The sequence below is a fragment of the Convolutriloba macropyga genome, chromosome 1 (assembly GCF_964194025.1).
Source record: "Convolutriloba macropyga chromosome 1, txConMacr16.3, whole genome shotgun sequence".
In the NCBI taxonomy this organism is placed as follows: Eukaryota; Metazoa; Xenacoelomorpha; order Acoela; family Convolutidae; genus Convolutriloba; species Convolutriloba macropyga.
In genome coordinates, this window is record NC_134468.1 from 64,730,384 (window position 1) to 64,748,980 (window position 18,597).

Below are 18,597 nucleotides of genomic sequence, written 5' to 3' on the forward strand. Positions count from 1 at the left end.
ATTTTGAAATATTTCAGAGTTTATGTTTTCACAATCAATATTGTTTTAAGAAATATTCAAAATGATAAAAAACATTACAAAATAGAACTTTCGATAATCGCAAAGCCACCAGTAGTTTTGAAATAAGGATTCAATTTGTATTTCAGTAAAGGACCTCTACAGGAAATCACTTTCATGAAAACAAACTAATTTCCACGTCTACCATTTTCGCACTCCAAAACGTGCTTTTTACTTTTGCCGAGCAGCCCGTCCGCACAAATGAGTTATTCAATAATATCCAAAATTATTTTTTCACCATTTTTGCATCATTTCTACACACGCCTAGCCGAAGGAAAGTATTGTATGAAATGGAGTATTAAATGTTTATTAATTTTATCTTAAACTTTATTAATTTAGAATCATTGGACTCACTTAATGCGACGAAAAATGAGTGCTAGATTTAAACAGACAAACTAAATCCTGCAAATACTCAAAATCTGCAGACTATAGTTATCATTAGGCAGTTACTTGTAAGCTATGTTCATATGAAGACAACTGTTAGAGACACTTCAAGACGTTGCGCCACGTGGAGTTTGAAGCTTTAATTGCTTTTCGACAAAAAAAGTCGGGCTAACTTTAAAACAATTGAAAATTATCACGAGTCTGGCCGAGACACTAACCGAAGCAAAAATGGAAACTAAAATTGTCAAAACTAAATTTCAGGAACAAAAAATATTGGCAATAAAAGCCCCGAGAAGAGAAAATCCATTAGAATAGGAATGATTCAGAACAGCTTGAAGGATTCTAACATTGTCATAAGTGAAGGAGGGAATGCACTCCAACTCGATTGCACTGTCTATGCTACTCCTCTGTCTTGTAATATTGATAGGCGAACTTCCTGAGCTAAACGTGACTGCCGGATTTTGACAGGTTTGCAGCGGTGAACCAATTGGAAATCCGATCACTGAGTGCCGCCCACCAAAGCCACACGAGTTTGGAGTCGCACTAAGCGGCCGGCTATGTTTGCTGGCATTAGGTGAAAACAGACATCTTCCACAAGAATTTCCATATGATTTGCTAGATACTCGTATCAACTTCTTGGGTTTCATTTTCTGCAAACAGAAACATTTCACATCCTGTCAAGATTTCAACAATCTACCAGTTACTCAATGAATATAATTGGCAATATGAATCTCATTGTTGGTTACATTTCACTTCTACTCAAACAGCGTAAAAGATCGAATTCACAAGTGAAATGAATAATATCATTTGACGAAACTCAAAAAATTGGAGAGCAAATCGATTCAAGTTTTTTTTGTAAAATTTGAAAGTAATTGCATTTGATACCAAAAACGTAGTATTAAGTAGTGAATACTTCAGTATTGTGGTTAGAGGAAAAATTTAAATAAACATTAAATATTCACTGTATATGCGATTACTGCGAAGACCCATTTTTATTGCGCTGAAGAACATACTTTTGAATTAACTAAGAAGCACTAAGAAGATCGTTTTTTCTCGGATGACGGGGTAGGCTGATAGGCAAACATTCGATTGGGAAACAGATTGAGTAATCGGCCAAAAAGTACAACAAACATAGCCGGCATATTGTCGGAAGAACGGCGAAAGAATAGAATTGCGTGCCGTATAATAGAGATAATTTAAAGCTTATTAAATTTAATTCCGCAAAAGGCTTTTATTAGGGACCTTTACTGCACATATGAGCTCCTTTGACCTTGAAATAATTCAAATTAAACTTAAGTTTTAAAGTGCAAAAGTCATTTTATTGAGTGAGGTAAGTCACGTATGATCAAAATCTAATCACGCATATGATATTAAAACCTTTGCTAGAGAGAGAATGAGAAATGACGTCACGCGCGCAAACGCCGTTAGTGAGAGAAGTCATTCAGAAAATTTGACATTCAGCTTTGCTGTGTGAACAAATGTAAAACGAAAAAGAGCGTCAGACGGCGAAACAAAAAACATAACAGGACAAATCCTGACGTACAATTCAAAGAATTTTCATTGAATAAACAAAAAGCTAGACCTAAAACGGACTATGAGTGGATTGGGAAAACCATTTAAAAAAATCAGACTGAAAAAACAGAAAATCATAATGAAAATGCCACATATGTACAAAAAACCATTAGCGATAAATCCAAACTTGGTTCAAACAAAAAATTAGGCGTAGAAAGAACTATAAATAGATTGGGAAGGCCAGTTAGAAAACAATCCTATCCAAAAAAACAGTAAAAATCAAAGTGACGTTGCCGCATGTGAATAAAATACCACTAGCGAGAAAACGAATTCTTGTTCAAACACCGTTATCTCAGTTCTGCTTTAATATTTGAGCGAAAAAATTTCACACCGCAAAACCACTCCCTTTTTCGCTCAACTTCCTGTTTCGGCGTGACCAAAATCGCAGCTTCAATTTGACTTCAAAAATAATGAAAAAGTGTGAACAGATCATAAAAACATAGCCGGAAGAATTCTGGAAGCGACTCGAAGCGTAAAAACTTGACAAAAAATCCTAATTGCAGCTGAAACCATTACCTTTTTTATTAAACTATTAACTCATTAGCTCCCCCCGGATCTGATCTAAAAATTGGTGAAACTTAAACCACTAAGCGAAACAAAATGCCGCAAAAATATTTATTAATGAAAACGTTTGGTAACGTTAACCGCAAAATAATTAGGATAGTCAAAACACTGATAGGCTGAAAAAGCTGACAGGGCTATCAATTGCCCTCAAATTATTCATGATTCTAATCTCAAAAACATCGCGAAAGTAAACGGCAGATAAAAAAAATAACTTTAAGTTAAGTTTTTCAAAAAATAATGGTCAAAGTTAAGAATCAGAAAACTACTACAGTTAGATTTTTCATCACTGCAGTTAACACAAAAACAACATATACTTATTTCTTATTGTATATATGCTAGACAACATGATTTCAAACTATTTCAAATATTAAAATCATAGAAAGGCAACAGAGTAATATTTGAAGGCCAAAAACCGTTTAAGAACAATACCAAGGCCGGAAGAAAATACAATAAAAAGTAATAAGTGGAAATTCTGGAAAAGGCTTTTTAGCAAACTCTCAGTACTGCCATATGTTGAGTGAAATCAATTGCAAACCAATGAAATGACAAAAATCTAAGAAAAAGCAGAAATCATTCAATTTTTTAATAACTGAAAAAATCAATATAACCAGTATATATGTAGGTGCCAGGACAGAGCTAGAATGATACAAGCTAGAATTTTAACATTATGGACACAGTGTAAGGAACACCGTAACAGAGACTAATTCTTGATTTTTGAAAGTTCAAATCAAAGTTTAAAAGTATTGAAAATTTTAATATCAAATATAAAAAAAAAGAAAAACTAACACCATTTCAATTTTTGAGCATTCGAAACATAGAAAAGACGACGAGTCATCCGAGGGGAAGATCCATCCTCCTGAACAGATCAAAAAAGAAATAGCAGAAATCAAACATACGAAACCTTGAAACATTTTGCACAAAAAAGGCCAAAAAATTTTTAAGACTGCGTTCATAAAAACACTTTAACTGTATTCGAAAAGCTAACGCTAAAAAATTATTGACATTTTTATTGAAACAAAATTAAAGCCCCTTATGTCGCACAAAAAAGACTTTCTAGTAATTAAAACCAAAATATAGACAAAAAACAGAAAAATTGGAAAAAACTACCAAAATCGGATTAGCATACGTACAATTTTATAAAACAAAATTACATGGAGGTAAAAAGAGGCATTGTGTATATGAAGTATCAACGGGAAGTTGTCATATTAACTGATTTTTGAAAAAAACACGGCTAAAATATCCAAAATGAAGAAATTAATAGAAAAAAAGCCGAAAATTAATTAAAAAATCAACAAAAATGTACCAATTTTGAACCTGAAACGCGTTTTCAGGATCTGCAAAACGCTGTGCTATTAAATTCCAAGGTTTACATTTCAATATAGCATCGAATAAAACTCATTTCTAAAAAAAAATTACAAGCAAAAATAATGTGCCACTTAGACGAAAAAACGGCTAAAAACGGTTGTCTATATGTGCCATTCAGTCAAAAACTACTTTTCAAAGTCAAAAAGTCATTCAGTAAACGCAGCGCATGATAAAAAAACTCCTCTCGCTTAGAAAAAATTAGTTCACACGGAAATTTTTCTCACTTTCGCTTTTAGGTCAAAACAGCGTCTGAATGAATAGTACTTACGGTAAAAAAAAACCTTAAGAAAACCAATACTACTCTTCGAGTCGTAATAGCCGGAAGAATTCCGGAAGCAACTCGAAGCGTAAAAACTTGACAAAAAATCCAGACTGCAGCTGAAGCCATTACCTTTTTTATTAAACCATTAACTCATTAGCCCCCCCCCCCCCCCCCCCGGTCTGATCTAAAAATTGGTGAAATTTAAACCACTGTCACAGAGCGAATCAAAATGCCGTAAAAATATTTATTATTGAAAACTTTTGGTAACGTTAAGTGCAAAATAATAAGGATAGTCAAAACACTGATAGGCTGAAAAGCTGACAGGGCTATCAATTGCCCTCAAAATTCAGGATTCTAATCTCAAAAAGATCGCGAAAGTAAACGTCAGATAATAAAAATAACTTAGAAACTAAGTTAAATTTTTCAAAAAATAATGCTCAAAGTTAAGAATCAGAAAACCAGTACAGTTAGATTTTTCAGCACTGCAGTTAAGACAAAAACAAAATACACTTCTTTCGTGTTGTATATATGCTAGACAACATGATTTCAAACTAATTCAAAAATTAAAATAATCATAGCAAAGCAAGTAATATTTAAAGGCATAAACCGTTTAAGAACAATACCAAGGCCAGAAAAAATACAAAAAAAAGTTATAACTGGAAATTCTGGAGAAGGTTTTTAGCAAACTGTCAGTACTGCCTTATGTTGAATGAAATCAATTGCAAACCAATGAAATGACAAAAATCTAAGACAAAGCAGAAATCAATCAATTTTTTAATAACTGAAAAAATCAATATAATCAGTATAAATGTAGGTGTCAGGACAGAACTAGAATGATACCTGCTAGAATGTTAACATTATGGACACAGTGTAAGTAACACCGCAACAAAGACTAATTCTTGATTTTTGAAAGTTCAAATCAAAGTTTAAAAGTTTGGAAAATTTTGATATCAAATATAAAAAAACAATAGAAAAGACAACGAGTCATCCGAGACAAAGATCCATCCTCCTAAACAGATCAAAAAAAGAAAAAGCAGAAATCAGACACATACGAAACATTGAAACATTTTGCACAAAAAAGGCCAAAAAATTTTTAAGACTGCGTTCATAAAAACACTAACTGTTTTCGAAAATTTAACACTAAAAAATTATTGACATTTTTATTGAAACGAAATTAAAGCCCCTTATGTCGCACAAAAAAGACTTTCTAGTAATTAAAACCAAAATATAGACAAAAAACAGAAAAATTGGAAAAAACTACCAAAATCGGATTAGCATACGTACAATTTTATAAAACAAAATTACATGGAGGTAAAAAGAGGCATTGTGTATATGAAGTATCAACGGGAAGTTGTCATATTAACTGATTTTTGAAAAAAACACGGCTAAAATATCCAAAATGAAGAAATTAATAGAAAAAAAGCCGAAAATTAATTAAAAAATCAACAAAAATGTACCAATTTTGAACCTGAAACGCGTTTTCAGGATCTGCAAAACGCTGTGCTATTATATTCCAAGGTTTACATTTCAATATAGCATCGAATAAAAATCATTTCTACAAAAACATTACAAGCAAAAATAATGTGCCACTTAGACGAAAAAACGGCTGAAGACGGTTGTCTATATGTGCCATTCAGTCAAAAACTATTTTTCAAAGTCATTCACTAAACGCAGCGCATGATCAAAGACACTTCTCTCGCTTAGAAAAAATTAGTTCACACGGCAACTTTTCTCACTTTCGCTTTTAGGTCAAAACAGCGTCTGAATGAATAGTACTTACGGTAAAAAAAACCTTAAGAAAACCAATACTACTCTTCGAGTCGTAATAGCCGGAAGAATTCCGGAAGCAACTCGAAGCGTAAAAACTTGACAAAAAATCCAGACTGCAGCTGAAGCCATTACCTTTTTTATTAAACCATTAACTCATTAGCCCCCCCCCCCCCGGTCTGCTCTAAAAATTGGTGAAATTTAAACCACTGTCACAGAGCGAATCAAAATGCCGTAAAAATATTTATTATTGAAAACTTTTGGTAACGTTAAGTGCAAAATAATTAGGATAGTCAAAACACTGATAGGCTGAAAAGCTGACAGGGCTATCAATCGTAATAAAAAAAGACAGCTCCAAAAAACAATTCAAATTCTTTGAGTTGTAAAAAAAACCAAGATCACCGCAATATAGCTACGCTCAGCTTACAGCTATAAAAAAGTAAGCAAAAAGTACAGCAAAAAAAGCAAATATTTTTCTTCAAGTGTTCGCAAAATTTGTTGATCGGGCGAAAAATCTGTTATAAAAAAACCGCTAGAAAAATTGCAACTCATTTCTTTTGCGAGCAATTAAAAAGGTTATCTGGACCCCAAAAATTACGACATTTAGTTTTGAGAGCAACAAAAGTATTATACTTTTCTATATACTAAACAAGTAGCAAAAGTAGTTGTTAAACGTTTTAAATTAATGACAAAAATTAATTGCTAAGAAAAAATGATAAACTCAGTACCTCTTTTGATATGAAGTTTTCGTCTCCGTAGGAACACAAGGAAGAAAGCCTCCGATTCTGTCTGAACTCGTCAACACACTTGCAGAACTGGAAACAATAAGAACACTCATTTTAATTCCAAGTCTAAGAAACAACTGTTTAGAACCTTTCATTATTTCAATTATGCATGCGCACAAAAGACTCAACATTTTTCAGTGTGTGCTTCCCACAATCTCCGCCAACTTCGAACACTTATTTATTTTGGTCAACTTCGGGTAAGTCAAATACAACTTAATAGTCACAAAGGGCAGCTGCTTGACAAAAGAGGTTTGTTTTATCCCAATGACAGCCGTCAAAAAATAAAGATAATCAACAGACGAACATAACTATCTGATTCGAACTCGAATTATCGGATTACGAGCCACTGGGCCAAAACGTGACCTTAGAACAAAACCGAGAATTTTGTAGATCTGTAAATCAAATACAGATATTTGATTACTCTCAAAGATGTCCAACCAGGTATCCCACCTTCTACTATCTAGTAATTCGACTTTCATCATTTTTTCAAAAACAAGACACTCTACAAAAGAACGTCTACAATAATAAAAACAGCCATATTGCACAGTGGATCAATTAATACCATAATCAATTAATTTGAAGAGGAGCAACCTATTTTACCTATATTAGTTGTCTTTCCATGTAGTAGTTCTAGTAGACACGGATTTAGGGTTGACCCACGGGTTTTGGAACCCTTCAGTATATTAGTTCAGTTTATTAGTGTCAGTTTCAAGCCGTCAGAATAAGTAGTTTTTCAAGTTACTTACAGTTTTTTCAGGTGCATATTATTTGCCAGATACTACGTTTCTGCACATTGTAGTGTTCAAGAAACAGTTTCCAGTATATATCGCTACTACTCTTTTTAATTCATAGTGGTGGCTCTACATTTAGAACTTTCTTGAAGATGTTTGCCAGGCGTTTCGCGCGTACATATAAAGGCCAGTTGTTTTCGACTACAAAATAGTCTTAGACAACTAATTTCTAGTAGTCAGATTTGTACCATATGCAGAAAAGAAAAATTCGACGGTGCTACTTTCATCAGGTAGCTCATTTATGACTCAGAGAAATAACAAAGGACCAAAAATGGAATCTACGGCCACCAAAATTGATCTGTTTAGTCCGGAGAAAGTTTTATTTGAAATTAAACGTTATCTTAGTGGCTATTAGTCCGAAGCTCATTTTTAGATAGGGGAATAGATAAAGGTGTTCTTTTTGATAAGGGTATAGGTTTCTGTGTTATGAAAAAGAGCACGTACGCAGAAAACTGGAAAGAGTACTAGATTGCGAACAGTTTAGAAAACTTGAAAAGAGTTTTGATAATAGCGTAATGGAAAAACGAAAAAGAACTAAACAAAGAATTTTTGGATATGAGGAAAAAAGGGAAGATACCGGTTAAAGTTTACGAAGCTTTAAGGTCCACTGGAGCACAACCGGCAAGGTTGTATGGATTAGCTAAAGTACACAAAAAAAGAAACCCTTCTGAGACCTGTTCTCTCTATCCCGGGAAGTTGTTATAATAAACTTAATAAGTTTCTAACACCCTTTTTCCAAAAGATTGAAGGAGCAAACCTGGAAACTAACACCAATGACGCACGAAAGACTTGGAGCAAATAAAACATGAAAACGATGAACAAATCCTATCATTAATGTAAAAAGTTTATACACCAACGTTTCCGTAAAGGAAGCGATTGCCCTGCGATCGCTTTATGCTCGGAACGATAAACCGGACATACCTAGAACAACAATGAAACGTCTGCTTGAATTATCCGTCACAAACGTCAATTTCAAATGCAATAAAAGTTGGTACTGTCAGAAAGACCGGTTAGCAATGGGTGCGTCCTTGGCGGTAATTTTGGCTAACATTTGGATGAACTCGTGGGAGCCACAATAGAAATTACAGACAACTAAAGGTAAAACCAGCGCACAACGGAACACCTGTAGCAATTGTGCGTGTGACAGCACGTTCCAGGGGTGTTGAGTGTGAAATTTGAAATAGATGGTTCCACGCAAAATGTCAGCGAATCAGCAACACAGAATATGATAGCATGGAAAACCAGTTCTGGATGTGCTAATTCTGCCGTAAAATGATAAGACTGACATTAACCATTCGTCCGAAACCAAAGTTTTTCTAAGATATGTCGACGATAATGTGAGAAAACTGTTAGAGGTGACACCAAGGAGCTGTTAGATGTGGTTAATAAACTCGATCCAAATCTTCCAACTTAAATTAGAAACAACGGATGACAAATACAGTTTGCCATTTCTAGACATGTCAATTAACGTACAACCGGAGGGTACAATTTTTTTGCACATGGTATCAAAAACCTTCAGATACTGGAAATATCCTGAACTACCGTAGCTGTGCACCCCCTTCAACATAAGAAAAGCATAATACAGGGAACAATACACCACCCTTTCCGAAGCACCAGCAATTGGGAACGGTTCCATGAAGCATTGAAAAAAAATGAAAAAATTGGGAACGTAATCAATATCCTAGGCATTGGGTAGGGAATATTATCATGGACACAACTAACCAGCTGCGAATGAAAGAACAAAGAAAAGGATATAACGCTGCCGTAGCCGTAAAACAAAAAAAATAAATGAGAAACAACAATTTGTATTACAGTACAGAGGCAACATTTCTAATGAATCTGTAAAGAAGCTGAACAAAATTCACCCTGTACAGACATTTTCACCATTCGCAAACTTAAGAGCTGTTTAACTAGCCTTAAGTCTAGCTTTGATAAAGACCTCAAATCCCACGTGGTTTATGAACTCACTTGTAATGGATGCAAATCCATCTATTGCCACAAGGGCAGAGAGCATGCCAAGGCGGACTCACCGAAGGGAATACATGCAATTGAGTGCAACGGTGATAAAACAGTTTTCCAGTGGAAGATAGACAAGTGCGGCAACCAATCTAAGTTAATGACACTAAAGGCGCTCAATAAAAGAACACTGAAACCAGCCATCAACACGCGCGACAAATATCGAACACGAGGATTGACACTGAAAGCTTAGTTTTGAGATGAAACTCCAACTTGAAAGAAAGACACCTTACAAAACGAAAATTTCAACTTTACAATTGAACAAAACCAAAATAAGTTTAAAGTGATTTATGCAGGTTTTTTAATAAAAAACATGTCGATATGCATCTGCTACATCAAATCGAAAATATATATTTACTCGGATGCAAAATTTTGTAGATACGACTGTGGATATGCAAAAATTCGTTTTAAATTTCCTTGAATGAGGTATTTTAGTGATTTGCATTTTATTTTGTGGCTTTTCATTTTAGCATTTTGTATGCTTTATAACCTGACGCGATGAACTCAGAGTTCGAAAACGTTCGTAAAAAAGTTTTAAATTGACAATCCTTTTTAAATCTCATTTTTAGAATAATTTCAAACAAAACATCAATTGCACTATGTTTGGAGCACAAACTGATTTTCATGAGTAAAAGACAAAAAAAGGATAAATGAACATTTTGTTGCACATATCCCACTCAAAAATTTAACATTTAGTTGAGACAGGAGTATACTGATTAGCATCAAAATGTCTTTCTGTATGAAGTGGAACAACGTTAGTCACTAGCGTGAAACACTATCCTATCATTTGGTAGGTAGCGGTGAGGTAGGTTAAGACCATTTTAAGACTTTTTTTTAACTAATTAAGAATTAACTTTTTAACAATTTTTTATACTAATAAGGTCAAAAGATAATCCATCCGAAGAAATCATGCGCTCTTTCAAACCAACTGTCGTAAATGTCGAATTAAAAGAACACTTACTTTAAGATAACGCTCTTTCTGGAACCTCTTGTAATTATGAAGAGCATCAACAGAGCATGTTCTTCTTATATTCTGGGACGCCTCAACTGGTGATAACAGGACATGAGAAGACTCCAATTCTGTGTTCTGCGCTGGGCTTAAGTTACCAATGAAAAACATCGGAGATTCTCTCTTTCGATGCCTAACATTAACATTCTCACTGAAGCAACTGTCACTAGAACGCGGAGGAAAGTTGAAAGCTTTCACAGGTGCATTCTTTGAATTACGCCTCACAAGACCAGACGGCGAGTTTAAATAATCTGTTGAATCAGTAAGCACTGATTTCTCCATAACACCTGAAAATTGTCGACATTAAAATTTGGAACATTAAAATTTGATTTGGGAACTTAAAAACTTCCCTTGGTTATTTATTTTTGGGATCTATTCTACCCCCATCCCCAGTGTTTTTCATGACCCCAAGTTACAAATTAAATGTTATATAGCACGTTGCTATGTAAGAAAACAGCACGTGCGCCTGCGGGTCATAAAAATTTATGCTCACTAAGCTGGGGGGGGAGGGAGAGACAGAATAGATCCTAAAATTGTTATAGTCTCATATGCCACGCATGTAAAACTTGATAAACTTATTAAATAGTCTTTACTTATTAAAGTCACCCTAGATTGGACGGGTGAAAATTTATTTATGAGACGGTGCCATATATTAAAGACAAAACACCTGGATAGCATATGTGGTATCAATTTGAAGCTCTCTGCGTCTATAATTTCACTACAAACGAAATATTTGTAATTTTGCCTAAGTTTCGATCAAATTTAACCAAATTTTGCTCAAAATTTAATCATTTACGACAACTAGCGGTTTTTTGAGGGTATCTTAAAAAACAAGTATTTTATCGTTTTGTCAATGTCTCCAAATATTGAAGAAATACCAAAAAATTGCCCTTTTTGAGAAAATGTTTTTGACAAATTTTTAGCCAATTTTTGGACATTTTGATGAATTTTTAACCAGTCTCTCGCCTGTGTTAACAAAAATTTTCATCCAATGTACAGTTTTTTTAAAAATCCCTGTTTAAATATTGATAACGAGGGACGAACTCATTTGGGGTCTGTATTAATGGTTAATTGTTCCAAAAATTTTTGAATTACAAAAAACTATAGCGCTATTTAATTACAAACCTGAAAATCTAAGAGAAATTTTCAGATTAAGTGACAGCAAGCACTTTGTAGGCACATACAATTGACTGATTCAATTGTATCACCAATCACCAATTACTCATTCTCCATTTTCTTCTTTTTTGGACAACACGTAGACTTGAAAAAAATCAGATACTGTCTAAGCCTTTTTTAAATTTTAATTTACTTTTTATGAGACTGATAATATTTTTCCATACCTGTGCCATTCACTAAAACAGCATTTAGAATGAGTTGTGAGGAGCAGCTCCAAGTAGTCAGTCAGCTGTCATTGAGTTCCAATTTCAAATAATTTAGATTTTTGGATAAGGTTTTTTTCATAAAAAGTTCTTCATAAATTTTGATGGCTTTGAGGTCAATTGAAAGTCGAATATGAGGGGTCACATAATGTAGAAGAACGGCTAATATCACTGAGGCAGAACAAGTTACAAAAACATGAGTATACAGGGCTCGGACCACTATTTCAGAGAATCAGATTTTCATCAGAATTTTGTTGACAAGCCTTTGTTTGACTGCTGCTTTTAACGTAATCCCCTTATCAGTATTGGACTTCTTTACGTCTTATAAGAAAAACAACACAATACTTCAGCTTAGCTTCAACTGTGTGAATCACTTTTGTTGTTCGGAGTTTTTTTTACTTTGAAAAAATTTGTTTTGTTAAAAAAAATTTCGACATTTTTGAATATAGGTGTCTTACTCATTATTCTGACAGCCTGCCCAATTATCATTAATGATGGCAGTCCATAGTGAAATGGTGCAGTTTGTATGGCATTCAGTTTCTTTTATGCTCAAGGAGTTTGTCTGCTTCAACACAAAACAATTAAAAAAAATTTTTCTGACTTGATTTCTTTCTACTATGATCTGATTTTCCTCCTGCTGTCGATAACTTGGTTGAGTTTGGACATCGACTGTTCCGACTTCATAGTATTTTAATAATTTTAGGTCGCTTTTTCATTAAACGAAATGTACCTATATTTAGAAAACGTTTTTTTTATTGTAAAACATATTCTTTCTTCTGATTTGTCTTGTAAGTAGCTTATGATTTTTATCTATTTTGATTTTAATTTTTTGAGCAATGAGTTTTTTTGGATTTGATGCTCATATAATTACAATATATTCATTCTCGAAGTGATAAAATCAAAACAAAAGCAAAAAACTTAATACTATATTTTTCCGTAATTGAGATGAAAGCTGAGCTATCTTACTTAGGCCCAAGTTTTTTTACTGCTACTTTGCCTAAATATTGCCCAATCCTACATACTACTTTATTGCTTTTTTTGAATTTTAAAGTGATTTTCAATGCTATCAAGTATTTGCATGTATTCTACAGTAGATGATATGCTACTTGTTTTGGAAAGTTAAATCATGTTTGCTAATATTTGCCAGATCTTCAGCTCTCCATAGGATTTTTGTTAGAAACATTTCATCATGCCGCGTGAGTGCGACATTGGTTTCCTCAGCTCAATCTCTGTATTAACTTGATTTTTGATTACTCTATAACTACAATATAAAAATGCAAAATTAAAAATTAATTCTTATTTTTGTAAACGTTCTGCTGTATCGTTAGCAGAATTTAGTAATCACGAAATCAATAATTATTCAAAATTGCAATTTTTCGTAGAGTTCTCTTGTTTGAAAATTTTTCTCCAAGACTTGTCCAAAATTGCTTTTGAATTTCCCAACTAGATTGAATCGTGAAACTTGATACAGCCGCCGATTTATACAGTTACCTAAATTCAATTCAATTTCTTGCTATTTATTTTCGTTTTACACTCATATATTTTTGAAATTCTTTCATTATAAAATCTTTTCGTCAAGACAGAAACTCCGACAACAGGAAAACCAAGAATGAAGGCGTCCCAATTGCAATCAGGGAAATTTTAAATGCTGAAGCCATCTCAAGAACGTGGGAAGATTCGAACTGTAATCTATACAGTCGCAGCTTTAAAAAAAACTTGACTTTATCAAAAAATTATAGATGTAAACTGATGAAACTTCAACAAAATTTTGCTTAATGCAAAATAAGTTAAATTAAAAGGTTCGTTCTTAGAAGCAACATGTTTTTGGAATACTCTCGTTATAGTATTTATCATAATTTATGTACAACAAAGAATTTTATAACTAATACTTTCTCGCTCGCGTTTATTGTTTCCTCTGAAAACGTCCAATGAACTTTATTTTTTTGAGCAGCTCGGTAAAACCGAAATTTGGAGCTACAACAAAGGCAGCAGCTTGGTAAGAACAATGTTTGGTGCCAAAACAAACGCAGCAGCTTGGTAAAAACAATGTTTAGTGCTTTAACAAACTATTTATATCCTAATTTTTGTTATAAATTATTAAATAGTTTTCCCTTCTCTTTTTTCAAAACGTGTGATTTTGAGTCAACTGTAGCTAGGAACAAGTGCTAACTTATTCTTAGTCCAAGGGTGCCCAATTGGGTGCTATCGCACCAATTTTCCATTTTCAGAATCTTCTCCGTTCCTTGCTTATACGGGTGAAAGAATGATATTTGACAGACTGAAAACATCACCCCAGGCGTCTCATTATATTACGCAAGAACGTAATTATCACAAAAGAGTTTCAATCATTAGTGGCAACGACCTATTTTACGCTCAACATGAGCCAATCAACTCGACAAGCATATCAACGAATTAGTATTAAAGGCAGAAGTAGTTTTTGTCATTTGAATAACACCACCAGAAAAAACTAATAAACGTTTGTTCAATACGAGTAAAGTTTGCAATCTCGTGCAAGTCCAGAAGCTTCAAGCCGTAATCCATGAATGCCTATTTGTCTTCTAGATGTCAAAATTTGAAATAAAACAGGTAATCTTTTAATTTGGATTAGTATTTCAGAGTGCCCTTTTGGGTATTACAGTCCAGAATTTTGTCTAAACTCAAGGATAAATCAACAATGTAAATAATGTGCCCACCGACTGAAAAACCGAAGAAGGAGCCATCAAAAAAACTCAAATAAAATATGCGCTTATGATGTAAACAAAAACCAAGCCGTCTTTCGGTGCATATTTTGTGGAAAGACTGAGCACATGGCAACTAAATGCATCAGAATGAGCGAGGAGGCCATATCTGCTGAACAGAAAGTAAAGGTTAAGTCTTTCTCCGCTGCAATCTTTGTGTCTCTGTGAACAAAAGGGACGCAATTTTTGATGCAGTGAAAAGGCATCGAAGGATTAAATCACAACTTAAAATCAAGAAACAGACGCAAGGGTGGTGACTGAAACGAATGAGAAAAATCGTGACCGAAGGGTGGTGACCGAAGCGTTGATGAGAAGTCTGAAATGTCACCGGTCAACCCGGGGGAATTGAAAACGCATCCAGTCAAAAGTAAAGAGGTCCATAAAAAACTAATACCTGATTACAACGGCGTAAGAATGAGAGGAGTCGAAGAACTAAAAACGAGGACCCAGGGAAAAGTTCGGAGTCCGACAGATCAGAAGTCAAAACGAAAATGAACTATCTTAATCTCAACACTCACATTAATGACAGTCAAAGACTTGGCACCTATAAGTAAACACGTGTAGAAAGATCCTAATAAAAATCACGAACAGCTGGGATTAAAGTATTTTGCTAATGTCTTTATAAACTGCGGAACAATTAACAAAAGCGTACATAAACAAAGAACTCACAACAGAAATATTAATATAGAATAAGTTATCAAAACAGGGTCTTGAATCGCTCCAAAATGGTAAAATCCAGAAAAATAAAGTTAAATTCCTCAATCATAAGCTCCTTAGACAAATTAACATTGACTGGGTTCAGGGCTGGGACGACTGACTAAAAGCCATGAATAAAACTAAAATCATAATGGTTACTTTCAATTTCCGAAGTGTTATGGAATTCACGCGAGGATGCTCCTTGCAAATTCTGTCCCAAGTAAAAACTATGAGGTTGTTTGCCTAACGAAAAAGAGGCTTACTGATGCAGTCTCAAAGGAAGCTCATTTTAAAGATGCTATAATCTCTGATAGCGAAAAATGAAGCATAGAGGCATTCTATTTGCAGTCAAGGAAACTTTAAATGCAAGAGCCATATCGCGGAACAGCAAATTATTGGATACTGTTGTACTTGGCGTATCTTCAAATGGCGCCTCAGTTTTAATTGCAGGTGTTTAAAATTCACCAAAAAGCAGCCAAACAGATGAAAAATTCCATCACCCACTAAAAGACGTTTCAAGCCAAGAAAAAACACTGGAAAATAACGCAACCATCTTGACAGATGATAAAAAAATTTATGAGAACTGACTGGAAACCAATGCACTACGGCAAAGACTATGGGAATATTTGTCTGAACCTCCTGACTGCAGATAATTGCGAACAGCTATTCGAAATCAAAGAGCGACTGGATATTATCAATCACTGAAGTATTCCACCCAGAAAACGTTCTGTCAATTACGGAGATACCAAGGAGCAGTCACGAAAGCGCCACTGTATCCGAGTCAAAAGCTCCTGCGTCAAAACACGGCCTTAGACGACTCGAACAAAGCTCAGCTTTAACAAGTTTTTCCATAGTGCATTAAAACTCCAAATAACGCCAGTGAAAATTTTCCTTTAAAAATTTAAGAATAATAAGTTCGAGAGCAAATTTGCTTGATTTTACATAATTTGCACATTAAAAGAAGCAAAGGGATTGATGGAATAGGTAACTTGATCTTGAAAACAGCTCGGCACTATTCTCGATGTCTCACTACATTCAATTTTTAAAACTTGTCTCACTTAAGGCAAACTCCCTGAGCATTGGAAAGAAACGTTATCATACCAATACATAAGGAAGAGAACACGACTGATTGAAACAGCAGGTCCAAATTAACCAACGTGATTTTAGTTTTTTGAATGTAACCAGTGCTGTCCCACACGGGTCACTGCTTGGGCCACTACTGTTTTTTGTTTATATAGTTGATCTACCAGAATCAATTGTTCATAGTCTTACATACGGTTACGCCGACGACTATAAAGTGATCATCAACAACTACAGTTCCCTTGGAAATAACGTGATTGGACATGGCCTTAGATGACTCTAACAAAGCTCAGCTTTAACAGGTTTTTCCAGAGTGCATTTAAAATCCAAATAACGTCGAACTTACAAAATCAGCCGGAATAAATCTGTCTGTGCCATCCACCCTCAAACAGATAAAAATGCGAGACCATAACACCTAAGCTTCATTTAGCTAGAAAAACAAAGAAATTGAATAGAGCGAAGATTATGGCAGCAGCGCAGAAAACACCAGCACTAAAATTGAACCACTACTGGCAAAAGGAATTGCCATACATACATCTTTAAAATCCGCAGAAACGCTTTGAGAGAAGGATCCAGAAGAATGAAGACAAGAGCTACGAAAGGTAAACAAAACCCAAAATGATACAAATTTCTCTGAGTCTCCGTAATTGCACACAGCTGGAGATGAAACGGGTATGGATTTCGGTGCAACACCGAAAATACAGGATACTTACATCTGGGAATTACAGCAGAATTCCAGATGAAAGTCATGGGCAATCCTCAAATTATAACAAAAAAGTGGCAGTGAATCAAGAAAACAACAATTGAAATCAGACTAGGATCAATGTCCTAATTTTTCAAAAGCTCAAAGGAAAACTAGTGGTATAAAAGATGCGACGCAAACGATGAAGAAATTGGAAGTAACACGTTAGCAACTATATCTCTAAGACAGGAATTGATGGAAGTGACAACACTTTCATGGAAGTAAAGAACGATAGAAGAGGCGGCACCATTCCGAACCACCAAGGGAGAAGATGAAGCTGTTCCCGGTTCTAAAGAGTTGGTCAGGAAGCTAACCAAGTCTCTTGCAAAAGCAGACACAGGTCAAGCGACGATTCTGATTGAAAAAACCCGTCAAAATAAAAACACAATCACATTCAATTACGATTTCATAGAAATATCATTTTTTTTATTTCAATAAAAATGTTTAAACTCCATACAAATAGTCAGTGTTTTTATTTAAACTTTATTTTGTCGTGAGAGAAGTGTGATCCGATATAGTTATACTGTACAATTAACAGGGGAATCTATTTACGTACAGATATTTTTATGTTCTTATCTAAGTTTTAGTTCGTATACAATTAAGACTTTTGATACATGTTCATTTATAAAAAGTCCTTCCGTACCTGTCCATTGTTGTTTACAAAATAATCCGTGTTTGTCGTTTTTCTCTGACATTCTTTTTTTGGTTCACGACCAATCATTGTTATTAATATTGTAATATCCGTGAACTGTTTACGGTTACGGTTTGGGTTGGATGTTATTCTTAAGCACTTTAAACCTCGGAGTTACTGAGGAAAATTTTCCAAGTTTCAGACTTGAATTTAATTGAGCAGATGTATATGTACAATCAGCTTAATACAAAGTTAGAACTATTGCTTGTACATATTAGAAGTTTTGTGAAGATGAGAAATGTAAAGCAATTAAAGAGAGGCAGCTCGATTGTGTAAGGTTTAGTTTTGAATATGTTCTTTGGTTTCAGTCCTATCAATGTTTAATTAATCTTAGGTTATTTTTACCCATTTTCGTTAATCTCTATGGGATTTTCTCATAGTTATTTTCTACCGCACGGGTCCCTGTTAGTTAAACTAACAGATAACAGGTTTACCTGCTTGACGAATCCCGTCATGAACAAACATTCCTTGACGTGTCCCGTCAAGATGAAATTCCATGATGATTCCCATCATTATTTATGATGCTTTCTCTATATTGTTAAAATCCGGTTTACTATTAGTAACCATCTCTTTTTGTTCTCCTATTTGTTTGTGAAAATTTCGAATTATGCATTTAATATGTAATTTATGAGCATGTCATACATTATGGTTCACTATACTGCCTCCTTCTTAGAAAATGTGAGTGTTCCACTCACTCAC

The 18,597-nt window shown here is 34.4% G+C and overlaps 2 protein-coding genes across 2 annotated transcripts in view; one reads left to right on the top strand and one right to left on the bottom strand.

Moving 5' to 3' along the window:
- LOC142350648 (uncharacterized) overlaps nt 1–18,597 on the bottom strand; it is a 626,363-nt gene that overhangs the window by 18,925 nt on the left and 588,841 nt on the right. Inside the window, exons 2-4 of the mRNA XM_075402562.1 lie at nt 10,525–10,859; nt 6,700–6,786; nt 789–1,091 (exon numbers count right to left, since the gene is read on the bottom strand). Of these exons, the coding sequence (XP_075258677.1) occupies nt 789–1,091; nt 6,700–6,786; nt 10,525–10,854 (720 nt within the window). The 5' untranslated portion in view covers nt 10,855–10,859. The remainder of the gene's footprint in view (nt 1–788; nt 1,092–6,699; nt 6,787–10,524; nt 10,860–18,597) is intronic.
- The window catches only part of LOC142341676 (splicing factor 3B subunit 2-like), a 542,910-nt gene continuing 535,453 nt past the window's right edge, over nt 11,141–18,597 (top strand). The window contains exon 1 of the mRNA XM_075392823.1: nt 11,141–11,156. The gene's annotated coding sequence lies outside the window, so the exon portion shown is untranslated. The remainder of the gene's footprint in view (nt 11,157–18,597) is intronic.